Source organism: Panulirus ornatus, chromosome 6, assembly GCF_036320965.1.
Source record: "Panulirus ornatus isolate Po-2019 chromosome 6, ASM3632096v1, whole genome shotgun sequence".
In the NCBI taxonomy this organism is placed as follows: domain Eukaryota; kingdom Metazoa; phylum Arthropoda; class Malacostraca; order Decapoda; family Palinuridae; genus Panulirus; species Panulirus ornatus.
In genome coordinates this window covers 14,653,074-14,669,996 of record NC_092229.1, presented here as the reverse complement: position 1 = coordinate 14,669,996, position 16,923 = coordinate 14,653,074, and the positions used below count along the sequence as shown (strand labels likewise).

The 16,923-nt window shown below is 40.4% G+C and overlaps 1 protein-coding gene and 1 non-coding gene across 5 annotated transcripts in view; one reads left to right on the top strand and one right to left on the bottom strand.

The window, feature by feature from the left end:
- Nucleotides 1–9,874: 9,874 nt before the first annotated feature.
- TRNAG-GCC (transfer RNA glycine (anticodon GCC)) lies at nt 9,875–9,945 on the bottom strand. Its single transcript has one exon. It is a non-coding gene; the product is annotated as a tRNA-Gly (tRNA).
- Nucleotides 9,946–10,596: 651 nt separating this feature from the next.
- Nucleotides 10,597–16,923, top strand: part of LOC139749073 (uncharacterized) — a 298,095-nt gene continuing 291,768 nt past the window's right edge. The window contains exon 1 of one of the 4 annotated variants that reach the window (XM_071662556.1): nt 10,597–10,926. In XM_071662556.1, coding sequence (XP_071518657.1) covers nt 10,843–10,926 — 84 coding nt within the window. In that variant the 5' untranslated portion in view covers nt 10,597–10,842. The remainder of the gene's footprint in view (nt 10,927–16,923) is intronic. The other 3 variants (XM_071662560.1, XM_071662551.1, XM_071662564.1) reach the window with 3 other exon arrangements.

Sequence of the window (16,923 nt, the reverse complement as noted above, 5' to 3'; positions counted from 1 at the left end):
CAGTTCCTCCCCTTACACAGACAATGCTTTCACCTCTCCTTCCCACTACGTAGTACACTCCCTCTCCCTTACACTAAACACATCCTCTGTCCATCCCACTACGCTCTACATTCCCACTTCCCTACACAGTACTCTCACTTGCCCCTCCCACTACGCTATACATCCCTATATATACATTATCTGAACTGTGCTCTCATCTGTCTCTCCTGTTACGTTGTACACTTTCACCCCCCTACACTATGCTGCAACCTGCGCTCTGCCGTGCGCTCTCCTCTCACATCTGCACTGTCCTGTAGCTCACTACCTCACCCTAACTCTAGGTGTACCCCTACACATTTCCCTAACCTTTTGTTTACCCACTACGCTATAGTCTTCCCCTTCCCATCCCCCTTATGATATAATGACCCGTTACGTATCCCCTTACACTGTAGTCTCCTTTCTTCAGCTGCCCATTAACTATAGTTTCCCTCTTCCTTTTCCCTTAACCTCTGCCTCGCCCCCTACACTAATGGTCTTCCCATCTGCTTGTTCCCCCTACAATATAGTTCACTCTGTGCGTGTCCCACTACACTACAGTGTTACCCTCTACGCCTCTCCAATACTACACCCTCCAAAAACTTCATCCATGTAACACACCTCTTCCTTCTTCCCCCAACGTTATATTCTCCCCCTCAACACAAGCCAGCTGGTCGTCCCCTGCCACACCACGCCCCCCCATCATCACCTGGCAGGACTCGCCCTCACATTCTGGTGGCCATAACTGTCGAGTTTTCCTCCAGTGTTGTCACGTGAGGCTCCGTCCCTCACCTCACCTCCCTCCCTCCATCCGTCTCACGCTGAGCGGGAGACGGAAGGGAGAGAGAGAGAGAGAGAGAGAGAGAGAGAGAGAGAGAGAGAGAGAGAGAGAGAGAGAGAGAGAGAGTCCTCTTGTTATTCTTTACTTCACATGTTGTGCCACCTGCCGCCACTCGCGCTGCCTGTCATGGTGCTGGCTGTGCCATCCCTTCTGTTACGTAATTTCATATTGGTGTGTTTAGATGGGTAGGTAAGTGTTACCGGACTCCGCCACCATGGGTTGGCCTGTGAGGGGAAAATTCACCGTGTTTGATATCATGGGATATCAAAACCCTTCTTACTCGAAAGATCGATTTTTTTGATTGTCACATTTATCGTGCATCCCATTGCTTATCCTGTGAGCGGTAGCGCAAAAAGGAATGCATAGGCCAGAAAGGGTCTATTCAGACCCCAGTGTGTAAATATTACATAAGATGTTATCAATTAGATGACCGAAGAAACCTCATTTCGGGAGCTCTGCAGCTTTAGAGTGCACGATTCCTTGGAAGGTCATGGGTAAACACTAGGATTCTTTCAAAGTGAGACCCTTAGGTAATTACAAATGAACTAATAAATGAATTATACCTCGCAAACGCGGGAGACAGCGACAAAGCAAAAAAAAAAAAAATATATATATATATATTTATATATATATATTATATATATTATACTTTGTCGCTGTCTCCCGCGTTTGCGAGGTAGCGCAAGGAAACAGACGAAAGAAATGGCCCAACCCCCCCCCATACACATGTATATACATACGTCCACACACGCAAATATACATACCTACACAGCTTTCCATAGCTTACCCCAGACGCTTCACATGCCTTGATTCAATCCACTGACAGCACGTCAACCCCGGTATACCACATCGCTCCAATTCACTCTATTCCTTGCCCTCCTTTCACCCTCCTGCATGTTCAGGCCCCGATCACACAAAATCTTTTTCACTCCATCTTTCCACCTCCAATTTGGTCTCCCTCTTCTCCTTGTTCCCTCCACCTCCGACACATATATCCTCTTGGTCAATCTTTCCTCACTCATCCTCTCCATGTGCCCAAACCACTTCAAAACACCCTCTTCTGCTCTCTCAACCACGCTCTTTTTATTTCCACACATCTCTCTTACCCTTACGTTACTCACTCGATCAAACCACCTCACACCACACATTGTCCTCAAACATCTCATTTCCAGCACATCCATCCTCCTGCGCACAACTCTATCCATAGCCCACGCCTCGCAACCATACAACATTGTTGGAACCACTATTCCTTCAAACATACCCATTTTTGCTTTCCGAGATAATGTTCTCGACTTCCACACATTCTTAAAGGCCCCCAGAATTTTCGCCCCCTCCCCCACCCTATGATCCACTTCCGCTTCCATGGTTCCATCCGCTGCCAGATCCACTCCCAGATATCTAAAACACTTCACTTCCTCCAGTTTTTCTCCATTCAAACTCACCTCCCAATTGACTTGACCCTCAACCCTACTGTACCTAATAACCTTGCTCTTATTCACATTTACTCTTAACTTTCTTCTTCCACACACTTTACCAAACTCAGTCACCAACTTCTGCAGTTTCTCACATGAATCAGCCACCAGCGCTGTATCATCAGCGAACAACAACTGACTCACTTCCCAAGCTCTCTCATCCCCAACAGACTTCATACTTGCCCCTCTTTCCAAAACTCTTGCATTTACCTCCCTAACAACCCCATCCATAAACAAATTAAACAACCATGGAGACATCACACACCCCTGCCGCAAACCTACATTCACTGAGAACCAATCACTTTCCTCTCTTCCTACACGTACACATGCCTTACATCCTCGATAAAAACTTTTCACTGCTTCTAACAACTTTCCTCCCACACCATATATTCTTAATACCTTCCACAGAGCATCTCTAGCAACTCTATCATATGCCTTCTCCAGATCCATAAATGCTACATACAAATCCATTTGCTTTTCTAAGTATTTCTCACATACATTCTTCAAAGCAAACACCTGATCCACACATCCTCTACCACTTCTGAAACCACACTGCTCTTCCCCAATCTGATGCTCTGTACATGCCTTCACCCTCTCAATCAATACCCTCCCATATAATTTACCAGGAATACTCAACAAACTTATACCTCTGTAATTTGAGCACTCACTCTTATCCCCTTTGCCTTTGTACAATGGCACTATGCACGCATTCCGCCAATCCTCAGGCACCTCACCATGAGTCATACATACATTAAGTAACCTTACCAACCAGTCAACAATACAGTCACCCCTTTTTTAATAAATTCCACTGCAATACCATCCAAACCTGCTGCCTTGCCGGCTTTCATCTTCCGCAAAGCTTTCACTACCTCTTCTCTGTTTACCAAATCATTTTCCCTAACCCTCTCACTTTGCACACCACCTCGACCAAAACACCCTATATCTGCCACTCTATCATCAAACACATGATATATATATATATATATATATATATATATATATATATATATATATATAGATAGATAGATAGATAGATAGATATATATGATAAAGCGAGATATCCCTTCACTTTCGCTACGTCACTCAGCAAGCAGAGCGTTTAGTGTTGACATCTGTTTATAGCTAGGCTTTTTATGTCAGACCTCAGGAGACAAACATTTTTCGGTATGGTACCAGGGTCGCCAGTAGCATGGCTGAGCTATGTTTTAGAGGCCAAGTGTCTAAGATACTGCGTAAGAAAGTGTTAGGCACCAGGTCTAGTCACGATGTCACTTGGGTCACAAACTCTAGCCAGGTGACGGGAGGAGGAGGGCAAACACAAGTGTGAGCGAGCACATCTCGTGCGGTGTAGCAGTTGGTTTGAGATTATTCCGTTGCTCGGTAGTTGCGTTACAGTATATTACATGCTTTTACAGCGTGATGTCAGCGTGTTCGTAGCCAGTATACAGCGGCCCAGGACTGGTCAGGTGGATGGCAGGCAGTCTCGTTGCGAATGACTGAGTCCGCTCGACAAGACGGTTAGCAGAGAAGCCATTGTGAAAATATCCGTCCGTCATCACCTCCGCTGCATGTTTAAGCTTCTCATTACCTTACCTTCATAATGTTATCGTGTGATCTAACGTTATGAGTTAGAATGCGATGTCTTTCTTCCGCAGACTTTTTTGTTAGTTGGGGTTTGGATTTACATTTTAGGAAGTCTTTGCTAGGTGATTGCCTGGCTCACTAAATGCAGCCAGCGTCAAGCTAGGACAACCAGTCGATAAATCTTGAACACCTTCCTCAGATGCCCAGAATTATTTCAAGGCCATGCACACTATTCTTTCATATATATATCCTTTGACCTCAGACGTACCATGCGGGAACTTTTGTAAACGATGGGAATATTTACTTTTCGGTTAGCGCATGCGTAATGCGTCGCCGAGCAGACGCCTGGAACACCCCCCCCCCCCCCCCCCGTGACTCTGGCTGCTATTGCCAGCATTTTAGTGTGAATATTAGATGAAAACGCTCAGTCATTTTCGGCTTCTTACAATCTTCATTTGACACATCAAACGTTTCAACCAACTGATGAACACTGGTTACTGTAGACCTGCACTGTACCTTCATATATTGCTATTTGTAATTACTATTTCTGTAGTACGGGAAGAGTTATACACTGTGTTTCAGCCATCTTAACCTTGTATATGTTTACTTTGTCTACTCCTGTGTGTACACACACACACACACACACACACCATAGTCTATGCCAGGTACCCATTCTATCGAAATGCCTCAAGGGGAGGATGAACAGGTGGGTGGACTGTGAACAAGGTGCTGCTACGAAGATTCGAGCCTTTGCGGGTTTAATCCTCGGCAGCCCGTGCATGCGTGACGGTCAGTAACGCTGACCGTTACACCATCACCAGCGACCTGCCTGTTAGTCCTATGAGCACAACAACACGACCCTTGGGTAAGATCACTTGACCTTTGACCTGACCTAAATAAAGGGTCAGGCCATCATACTCAAGGGTCGTACCCTCATGTTCGAGGGTCGTACCGTCATGTTCAAGGGTCGTACCGTCATGTTCGAGGGTCGTATCTTTATTCTCAAGGAGTTCATATCTAATGTTGATCCACTGTTTGCTTTGGTAACAGATCTTACCATCTTGAGAAATGTACAAAAAAAAAAAGAGAAAAAGAATCTTGTAAGCGTCTGGCGAGGGTGTGTGTGTATGTGTGTGTGTGTGTGTGTGTGTGTGTGTGTGTGTGTGTGTGTGTGTGTTTTGAGTGACACGCGAAGCTTCCTGGTGTTTATGAGAAAACTGATGGAGGAAATGAGCTCATTATGCTCCACGGATTTTGGCCATAACTTGATAGCTTCTGTTCATAGCTTTGGCTCATAGCTCCATAATTAGAAGCCACGCGTTTGGATCTTAGTTGTATGTTTCAGTTGATTTTTTTTTTAGGTCAGTGTTAGATTAAAAAAAAAAAAAGTGCTTTGGGTTAGAAAATTCTTTCCCGCGGGACACCGCATCCTCACTCATGGCTCTTTGTGCTTCCTTCCGCTCCAGGGAGGAAATGAGAAAATTATCGGGTTATCGAATAATGGGGAAAAATACGAACTCCTGAGGCGGGCAGATAATGAGAATATATTCTTTTTGTGCAAGTTACTCCACCTTTGGAATTGGCTTTCTATAATGGTCGTTTTCTGTTACTTTCAATGGTGGCCTCTCGTAAGTTGACAGTTGTGTGGGGGAGACGCTTCTGATGAATGAAGCCCTTGACGAACACCTTTACTTCTTTCAAATATACCCTCTGCTTATCTCACACTCGCGGGTTGCTCCCGAACAAACATAAACGAGTGAAAGGCTCCATCCGTTTGTACAGGATCCTCCATATCCACCCAACGTTTCCTAGGCTAGGCTAGGCTAGGTTGTACTAGACTAGGTTGGTTTTGTACTAAACCTCACCTAGTCTAGCATTGCTTCGAAAAACGTCCAGCTGGTGGGAATATTCTAGTGATCTCAAAAGAGACTGAAAGAATATGTTACATATTATCATAATGACAAAAAAATTATCGATTTAATAAAGTCTGGGAACAAATTTGTGACAAGACTGATGAAGTCTTCGGCGCGTCCTCATATATTGTTACTTAGGAAAATGGAGGTGCAGGGGGCTGGGAAGATGAAGGGGCTATATCATTGCACTGTGACCTTCACGACTAGATCTAGCAAGGCAATGAATCTAATGCCCTTGTCGTGAGCTACGGAAGTGGCACTGAAAAGCGTATATCGTCCTCCAGACTGTACAGTTAAGCACAGCGCGGGCATTAGAGTGGCACTCCTCAATTTATGTCGCATGAATATGGACCTGGAGATTGTATATTGAGATCTGGGTGTAAAAGGAGACTGGCCAGGTGACCAGGGTACCTGTGAAGGGGCGGAGAGCAACCAGGCCAAAGTTGTAAACACTGGCCCGGAACCACGCCTCTACCGGAAGACCGGGGAACTAACCTGCTCCTGGGAGAGTGACTGTTCCTCCCTTCTACCCTTCGCTAAACTGAAAAATCATTTGAAACTAGATCAAATCAGTTATCTATCCCCAGTTGTTGGGAGCGATAATCGACTGCAGGATTTGCTGTAATGAACCGAAGTTTAAGTTTGATTACTGTAAGGTACATAACATCTTTCTTGAGAGGAGGAAAAAGATCATTTTGACGGGTAAGAGGTGTAGATATGGTGATGGCTAGACCCATGCACCTGTGGAGTGACCGGCCACATCCTTGATATAGGATATTCTGTGATGCTCCGTGTGTCTAGGGTGCAATGTCGTTTGATAAGGAAGACGAAACATCGAGGAAACATCTTTTAATGCGAAGACGGATGTAGCCTTGATATGATATATGCCTGTGTTTACATGTTGATCTAAGTGTTGACGTGACAGTAGTGTTGTGAGAAAGCTGAGGATACAGGTGTTGCAGGAACACGTCTGGAGCACGGGAAGGATCACGTCTTCGGAAAATATTGAGTGACGTTATCGTATCGTAGGATGATTGATGTCGAGGCGAAACAACCAATGGGAACTGGACTTGGGACAAACCCCGATTTGAGACAAGCCCCGACTTGGGACACACCTCGACTTGGGACAAACCCCGTCTTGAGACAAACCCTGACTTGGGACAAACCCCGACTTGGGACAAACCCTGACTTGGGACAAACCCCGTCTTGAGACAAACCCTGACTTGGGACAAACCCCGACTTGGGACAATTCCCTTTGCAGCCAGACGTGAGGCAGAGCAAATCATCTGTCAGGGTTACGAAACAAGAAAGGATCAGACGTCGCCGTGGACATGGCAGACGCTCTGGAATGAAGCAGTAGGACGGACTTTAACAAGCTGCCAGCCACACTGCAGACTGGATCATGTTCTATCATTCATGTGAAAGTTGAAGTAGTTGTTGATGATATTTCGAAATATATATATATATATATATATATATATATATATATATATATATATATATATATATATATATATATATATATATATATATATATGTTTCTGTGAGGACACTCTCCTGGTAGGCATGGTGTCAAATTGTATCCATACAGTAAGTTTGTACACCATTTCTTCTGTTGGTTAAGAGACAAATCAAGTGCTTGAATATTTTTCAGATTTGTTTAAATGTATGCTTTAAAAGTACACATGAAACTTGTGATAAAGAGAGAGAGCGAGAGAGAGAGAAAAGTAAGATACCATAAACATGTCCTTGGATTGTTTGGCTTTTAGAATGGGCCTCAGTCATCCTGGTGAGGGACACCTGAAGTATCGTGATGATGTAAGAACCATCACTAGAACAGCTTGAAAAATCGGACTTCGACGTCCGTAAAGATACGGAGACATATGACCACCTCACCGCTAGAGGGAGTGGAGTCCCGCTGGGCAGGGTACTATGGTCCTGTACTGGTTCCCACCTATATGAATAATTTGTTGGACGACACCCTCTCCTGTGGCAAGGTATTACGCTTTATATCTCATACGTTGCTGTACAGAAAGATCAAGAAAGAGATTTAAAACCTTTGTAGAATACGGTATTGATTATCTGTTACGGTCAAACATCACCATTTCGCCCTCAAATGTTAGATTGAGTCGATGAAGCCCCAGGAGACATTGTTAAGAGAGGACTCGTTGTTCATCTGAAGCAAACTGGCCCCAGAACTCCTCTCCCATTAGTGGTGTTGCCAGACGTGCAGGATAGGAATAAACAATAACATCCACGACTTACATGCAAAAGACTGAGTTTAAAGGAAAGTTTAGGAACGGTAGTGCTAGAGGTCCAACTGATCTTTAGTTTGCTGTATTACCACCGTCAGTCGCTGTGACATCACCGGGTTTTTGTTGGTTGTAAGAGCTGGTCCCGATGTGACGAGTCGAATATATACATAGAAGAGGTGGAGTATGTGTACCTTCGCAGATGGCGAGTGTTGCACCAGTTATCACCGGACTCGTCAGTTCTGCTCTCCCAAATTGGAACATGTAGTGCTGTGATGTCGACCATTCTGTGAATCACCTTGTGTGAGTTTTCCGGTAATGTACCTGCCAGAAGGATGTGATCAGCCGTCCATAAACAAGGCACATGACCTGATGGTGAACGTGGATGATAACAGAGCGAGGAGCGTAATGCTGTTCTTGTACTGGGCGACAGGAGTGGTGCCTCGCTAAACCCTACTGGATTCCATCAGTATGATGAGTGATCGGCTCGTCAACGTGATCATGTCGATCTCTGCTTTCGTTACAAATGTACAAAAAAAGAGATCCTGTAGGAATGTACAAAAAGAGATCCTGTAAGAATATCTGAGCCTAGGTGTTGACTATTTCATCTTCATGTTCCAAACAGAAACTGAAGGAATGTAGACTTGTAGTAGAATAGATCCTGGAGTGAGGCAGGAGGACAGACTTGTGTTACAAGCAACCAGCTACGTTACTGACTGGATCATGTTCCACGATTCGTGTGAAAGAATTCATGCAGATGTTGACGTTATTCTGGAATCTTATATTTGTCCCTGTGAGGACACCTTCCTGGCAGGCACATGTGTCAGTGTGTAGCCATACAGGAAACCTTGCTTTGATGAAGAAGAGACACGAGAGCTTTTGACCATAAAGAACCTTGGTCACGTTCTCTTAATGATAACATACTACTGAAAACCATACAGAGATACGTTAATGACTCCTGGAACCCATTAATTTCCTAGCCATCATGAATATCAGAACCATTCAAGACCCTGCGTGGCTACGAAAACTCTATCTGATCTTGGATTGTCATCTCGTCTATGCACATATGTAGCAGACGCCAGTCTGGTGCTCCTGGTGACCAAGCGTCTACCACGTCAGTCATAACCCTTGGTTCATGACAAGGTTGTGATGCGAGTGTTGTGTTATTATACAGATGGACTGTTGTCACAACCACTGTATTCATGAGGTGCTACAGGAGGCGCTATAATACACGAGTGTCAGGTACAGGAAATATTTTGTACCAAGGGTCCATCATGCTGTATGATACTCTGTGTCTGTCATAGCGTCTCTACATAAATGTCGTGATGTCATGCATTTCAGAATCTATTGCATGTATTATATTGTATTATAGTCATTTATATTGATTTATTATATAAATTAAGTCTGATAAAGTATGTATCTCTCTCTCTCTCTCTCTCTCTCTCTCTCTCTCTCTCTCTCTCTCTCTCTCTCTCTCTCTCTCTCTCTCTCTCTCTCTCTCTCTATATATATATATATATATATATATATATATATATCCGTCTGTTAGTCTATATCTGTTTATCTATCTATCTATTTATAGAATTCTTAGAAGTGACTAACAAATGGTTTCGTACGTACAGTGTAAGAGCAGTTCTTGCAAAGACGTATATCACTGACACATGGATGAAAGACGCAAGGTGTGAAGGTGGAGTGGATGGATCAGTTCTGGAGAACATGGAGAGAGGGTGTTTATTTTACCACAAACTTGTGGGTAAAGGTGTTGGCCACAAACCTGACGGAGGCGCGCATAAAGGATGCATCGGCCGGGAATCGAACCCGGGCCTCCCGCGTGGCAGGCGAGAATTCTACCACTGAACCACCGATGCTTAGAATGTTGGGTTGCAGTAAGACATCTTGTACCCAGCATGGCTGCCTTGCCAGACGTATATATGTGCCATTAGTGTTACCAGAGATACATGGCTTCTGTCGATGCTGGTTATTATTGGCTGTGGCAGCCTGTAATGTTATTCTCCCAGACTTTACTATGGTTGTCACTGAATATCAAGTAATCTCTGTGTCGCTGGGTTACTGCTGTGATGACTGAGGCTGTGGCAGCTACTGCTGTAGCCCAGGAGATAATCAGGTTCTCGTAGCCACATAGGTATTTTTAAGGTTCGGTGAGAATCTCGGAAAGTTCCGTAGCCAGGAGCGGATGTTGGCTCTCTGCCTCTTTCTCTTCTTATTTCCTCAAGTTTCTTATCTCGGAAACTTTCCCTAAACTAGTCACCTTAGTTTAAGTAGTTTACGCCATGTTTCCAAATTTGTGTAATTCATTTTCGTTGATCATCTCGGTGTACACATTTTTTCCCCAGCACGTTATTATGAAAGGGTAGTTACCGCTGAAATTTTTAAATTTCGTTTTCTATAATGATAAATACATGGGAGACTTGCATGTCTGGAAATAATTCGTCTTGTGAAATCAGTGCTAATTGACATCTTCCCTTGATGTTTCTGTAGTTACTTATGTTACAGGTGTGTTACGTTATCTTTGATAAGATTAAAGTTCAATAAAAACAGGTGTTTTTCTGTACATCAAAGTGTGTCTTGTACCTCAAGTGGCAAGTGTTAGGAAGAGAAGCGTAAACAATTAATCAAAAGGATTGATAAATGAAGGCAGTTATTGGTGTTCCCTTCGTGGTTACATGGAATAGACTTCAGAAAATTGTTGTGTTAGTGTTTTGCTGTGATACAGCTGACCTTCTCTTGTGTCGAACTTGGTTGTGATGATCGGAGATGTGTTGGACTGGGACGCAGGACTACAACTCTTATGTCTCCTGAGTAACGTCATGGGCATACGGCAGAGCAAGGTACGTGGTCTCCCGTTTTCGTTGGATTTTTCTTTTATTTTCTATTCTCTGGTACACAGATTCTCTCTTGTGTCCAGGGAATGATGCCTATACATTTTAATCAGTTTTATATTTTTTTGTGTGATTTCTCATTTTTATCTTTGGTCCAAACATATATCTTTAGTTATATAATTGTATCTAATGTTATTTTTTCCTTCCCAGTATTTTTATCTTTTAATTATTTCAGATTTGTTTATTAATTTTAAGGTATCAAGTATGCAGTGAGTTCCTTTATTAAGTTCAGTCGTATTTTCTTGTTTTATTAGTGTTTATTTGTGCCTGTTTTCACGGAGGCCAGGTCACTGCTGGGGGGGGGTCGGTCGGGCTGAGCGTTAAGATGGCACGGTCGAGAGCAGCGGGGTCGCTAATGAACGTGGATGGGAAAGTTGGAGGAGAAGCAACGACCGTTGTCTTTCTTTACTCCCACGTCCGAGTGCGCGAGCTCACGCCAGGGTCAGGTGTGTAGTGTTTTTTTTCCATCGTTTTGGTGGTCGGTGGTGTGTGTGTGTAGCGGATTCCCACCTTGATCACCCCAGTGCTTAATGTTTCCATGCTCTCTAGAACATGTGGTGTGAGGGTATTTGTGACGGTGGAGGTGAATGGGTAGTAGTGCAGTGGCCATATAGAGCAGATGCCTTACTTTACACCATGCAGGCCGAGAAAACATTGACTCTTCCTAGGTTGCTTCCTTGATCAAGTGTGTAGGGAGTAACATACTTCCTCGATCACATTAATCTTGACTCTTGGGTTTGTAACAACACCCCGAGGAATATATATATATATATATATATATATATATATATATATATATATATATATATATATATATATATATATTTCTTTTTCTTTTCATACCATTCGCCACCTCCCGCGACTGCGAGGTAGCGTCAAGAACAGAGGACTGGGACTTTGAGGAAATACCCTCACCCGGCCCTCTTCTCTGTTCCTTCTTTTGGAAAAAAAAAAAAAAAAAAAAAAACGAGAGGGGAGGATTTCCAGCCCCCCGCTTCCTTCCCTTTCAGTCGCCTTCTACGACACGCAGGGAATACGTGGGAAGTATTCTTTCTCCCCTATCCCCAGGGATATATATAAATATATATATATATATATATATATATATATATATATATATATATATATATATATTATCCCTGGGGATAGGGGAGAAAGAATACTTCCCACGTATTCCCTGCGTGTCGTAGAAGGCGACTAAAAGGGGAGGGAGCGGGTGGCTGGAAATCCTCCCCTCTCGTTTTTTTTTTTTTTTTATTTTCCAAAGGAAGGAACGGAGAGGGGGGGGCCAGGTGGGGATTTTCCCTCTGAGGCCCAGTCCTCTGTTCTTAACGCTACCTCGCAAACGCGGGAAATGGCGAATAGAATGATATATATATATATATATATATATATATATATATATATATATATATATATAATCAGAGCCAACAGCGACTGCCAGATGATAAGGGAAGCAATGGACATTTCTTAAAGTTAGAATGTCGACTTGGTGCAGAACCCCATCTACCTGTGGTGTTTGTTTTGCATATATCCATCACCCACTTGACTTTAGGAACCCCTGGTGAGTAGTAGCAATAACAGTTCCACCTACCCAACACGGCTAACACCTCACTTGCATGACGCCCAACATGGTAAGATGTCGTCGGGGTTGCCAAGGGAGCGAGCGGCAGAGAGAATACGGTCGGTACAATACGTTGCTTCAAACTCCCATCATCGGCTAGGCTCGGAAATGGAACTCGGGCCACGTATCTTACCTACAATAACAGTGCAGACCTTACGCTTCATAACTTTACATAATAGTTAAAAGAGTGTACCCAGCTTTAGCGAAAGTTTTGCAAGATTTATATAAAAAAAAAATACAGCCCAATTCTGCCATTATTCACTTACGGTTGGCAAACCCGACGCCGACGTAGCTAGCTAGCTACTAGCCTCTCGCTTGCTCGGCAGAGGTTGGTGATGCTAGTCATGCTAGTGCCGGAATGACCAGTGTGGTGTGACGGTAACATCCAGGTCCACGTGGCTCGGTATGTCTTGTGTTGTGTATTGATCCAGGAACTGTACAGTCGGTAGGCACGTGACCAAGAGAAACCGCTGCCAAGAATACATGCTCAACGTAATGAAAATAAAATGTTTGTCTACATTGCTGTGCTCGGCTGATGATAATTTATAGACTTTTTTCGATAATACTAATAATGATAATAATGATAGTAAGCATAATAATAATGATAATAATAATAATGATAATAAAGTGGTAATGATAATAATAATAATGATGATGATAATGATAATGATAATAATGATAATAATAATAACAATAATAATGATAATAATAATAATAATAATAATGATAATGATAATTAGTATTATGATAATGTTGATATTGATAATTGTTATTATTGTTATTATTATTATTTCACTCGAATACATTGTACATTGATACCAAAGGATTACAGGCGTCTCATATTCACATTGAAATATTATCTTATATCTTTTAAAAGAATTTCTATCTTACGTTGAGCTTCGCGGAATATATAGGCCTTTAACACGAAGATGTAGATAGATGGATAACGTATTGATGGAGTCTGACAGACGTCTTTGTGGAGAAGCGGATGATCAATGGATGGATAACTGTTGTGTCCTTACTGTTGATGAGGTGTACCAACAGTAGACTTACTTAGCAACAGACGCTGACTCACCAGTTACCACAACAGACGCCACAACAGACACTAGGATACCAGACACGCTCGTGGCGCCACCTGGAAATACCAGTCAGGTCCAGTTGCATTACTGTGATAAATAATGATAAGACGGTATGGTTGGTGGAGGAACTTGTATCATGAGCAGGTCGGCCTCCCGGGGTCCACTGTTGCCGCTGCAGTGGTAAGGACCCGCATACCCGGGCCCCACACTTCCTGTTGCTCCCCCCTCCCTGCCTCCCTCCCTCACACCAGCGCCTCTCTCTCTCTCTCTCTCTCTCTCTCTCTCTCTCTCTCTCTCTCTCTCTCTCTCTCTCTCTCTCTCTCCTGGGAGCTCAGCGCCTCCTCTCGGCCTCATTTCTCTTAATACTAAGATGGCGTTTGCCCTCCCCCACTGCCTAGCCACTTTACACCCCCCGCCTTTTCCAGTGAGCGTCTTGAGCAACATGTGAGGCGGTGTATCCAGTGCACATCTCATCTGCCCACAGCTTCAGCACATGTGGACAAAGTCTCGCCAGGCCGTGAGACGTGTGTGGGTCAGGATCCGTTAGTGTTCTTTTTTTTTAACATCGCATCTGGACGATATTAAACTTCCGTGATGTATCGGTCAACGTTCCTGACCTTGACGCATTCGCGGGCCGCCCAGGGTCGAGCGCATAGGTTTCGATTCCTGGTGTCGGCAGTCGGTCCACGGTCGACCCAGCTGTTCATTCAGCCTTAGGGGATTGGTCGATCCATATGGATACCTGGCTCACAATATATATATATATATATATATATATATATATATATATATATATATATATATATATATATATATATATATATATCATTAATGGGATGGCCAAGACTAGGGCCTCATTTGAAATGATAATAAAATCGGTAGTTTCCGAGACGTTCTCCTCAAGCCATCTCAGAGGTGTCGGGACTGTGAAAACACTTCAAAACTTGTCATTCTCTTCCTCTGTTACTCTTTCTTCATAATCCTTTAACAGATGAACTGCTCCTGTAACTGACGGGTTTTTCCCCTTGATGAAACCATAGAAAAGTTTTGATCATCTTTATGCACAGTAATTTTTTTATTTTCGTGTCGTAACTTCTCTCTTCCTATCGTGTTGCTGTTCTCATATCTTGCTCTGTTGTACGTTGTAATTTTTCTGGCTGTGCGCGAGAGTGTTGCCCGGATCTTTGTCACCGAAGATCGCCAAACACTTCCGCTTTTATGAGGAAGTTTCTTGAGCCAGTCCTCCTGCCTCAACCTTCCCTTTGTACTTGAGGGTAAAGACACAGATATTCCTACTAATTCAGTGTGTGTGTGCGCGCGCGCGCCTGGAGCAGTGCTTGTGTATGCATCTGATGTGTATCAATGATAATACCAAATATTTATGGAGTTGACTGAAATGAGAGGTTGATGATATTATACATTGAGAAGATGCACATGATATAGAGACTCGGCTATAGGAAAATAGAGTGGGCGGAGGAGGCTCAACTGCCTCGGCAGAAACCACAGAGTGGCAGTTTACCGGCCGTGGATGGTGATCGTAAGAGGAGGGATGTTGCTGTTCTGAGAGAGGTGTGTGTACGAGTTCGTTATGAGTGTGAGGGCCTCCCGTACGGCTGAGGGGTGGCCTTGGTTGCTGAGGACATGCGACCGTGGGGCCAAGACCAGCCTCAGTAACTCGGCCACCCCACACGCCCCTCCCACCAGGATGATGCAGTGATAACAACGCTTTGAGATAAGAACCTCCGCTCGGCTCCTCCCTTTCCCCTCCTGCCAGCCCAACTTCCTCTCCCCCAACAGGTTCCTAAGTGACTTACTCTCCCTCCCTCCCTCCTAACCTGTGCGCCTTCCTCATCCACCCCCCTGAGCTCTTTGTATCCACGAACCCCCTCCCCCGTGTGTCCCCTATAATGATAATAATAATAATAATAATAATAATAATAATAATAATAATAATAATAATAATAATAATAATAATAATAATAATAATAATAATAATAATAATAATAATAATAATAATAATAATAATAATAATAATAATAATAATAATAATAATAATAATAATAATAATAATAATAATAATAATAATAATAATAATAATAATAATAATAATAATAATAATAATAATAATAATAATAATAATAATAATAATAATAATAATAATAATAATAATAATAATAATAATAATAATAATAATAATAATAATAATAATAATAATAATAATAATAATAATAATAATAATAATAATAATAATAATAATAATAATAATAATAATAATAATAATAATAATAATAATAATAATAATAATAATAATAATAATAATAATAATAATAATAATAATAATAATAATAATAATAATAATAATAATAATAATAATAATAATAATAATAATAATAATAATAATAATAATAATAATAATAATAATAATAATAATAATAATAATAATAATAATAATAATAATAATAATAATAATAATAATAATAATAATAATAATAATAATAATAATAATAATAATAATAATAATAATAATAATAATAATAATAATAATAATAATAATAATAATAATAATAATAATAATAATAATAATAATAATAATAATAATAATAATAATAATAATAATAATAATAATAATAATAATAATAATAATAATAATAATAATAATAATAATAATAATAATAATAATAATAATAATAATAATAATAATAATAATAATAATAATAATAATAATAATAATAATAATAATAATAATAATAATAATAATAATAATAATAATAATAATAATAATAATAATAATAATAATAATAATAATAATAATAATAATAATAATAATAATAATAATAATAATAATAATAATAATAATAATAATAATAATAATAATAATAATAATAATAATAATAATAATAATAATAATAATAATAATAATAATAATAATAATAATAATAATAATAATAATAATAATAATAATAATAATAATAATAATAATAATAATAATAATAATAATAATAATAATAATAATAATAATAATAATAATAATAATAATAATAATAATAATAATAATAATAATAATAATAATAATAATAATAATAATAATAATAATAATAATAATAATAATAATAATAATAATAATAATAATAATAATAATAATAATAATAATAATAATAATAATAATAATAATAATAATAATAATAATAATAATAATAATAATAATAATAATAATAATAATAATAATAATAATAATAATAATAA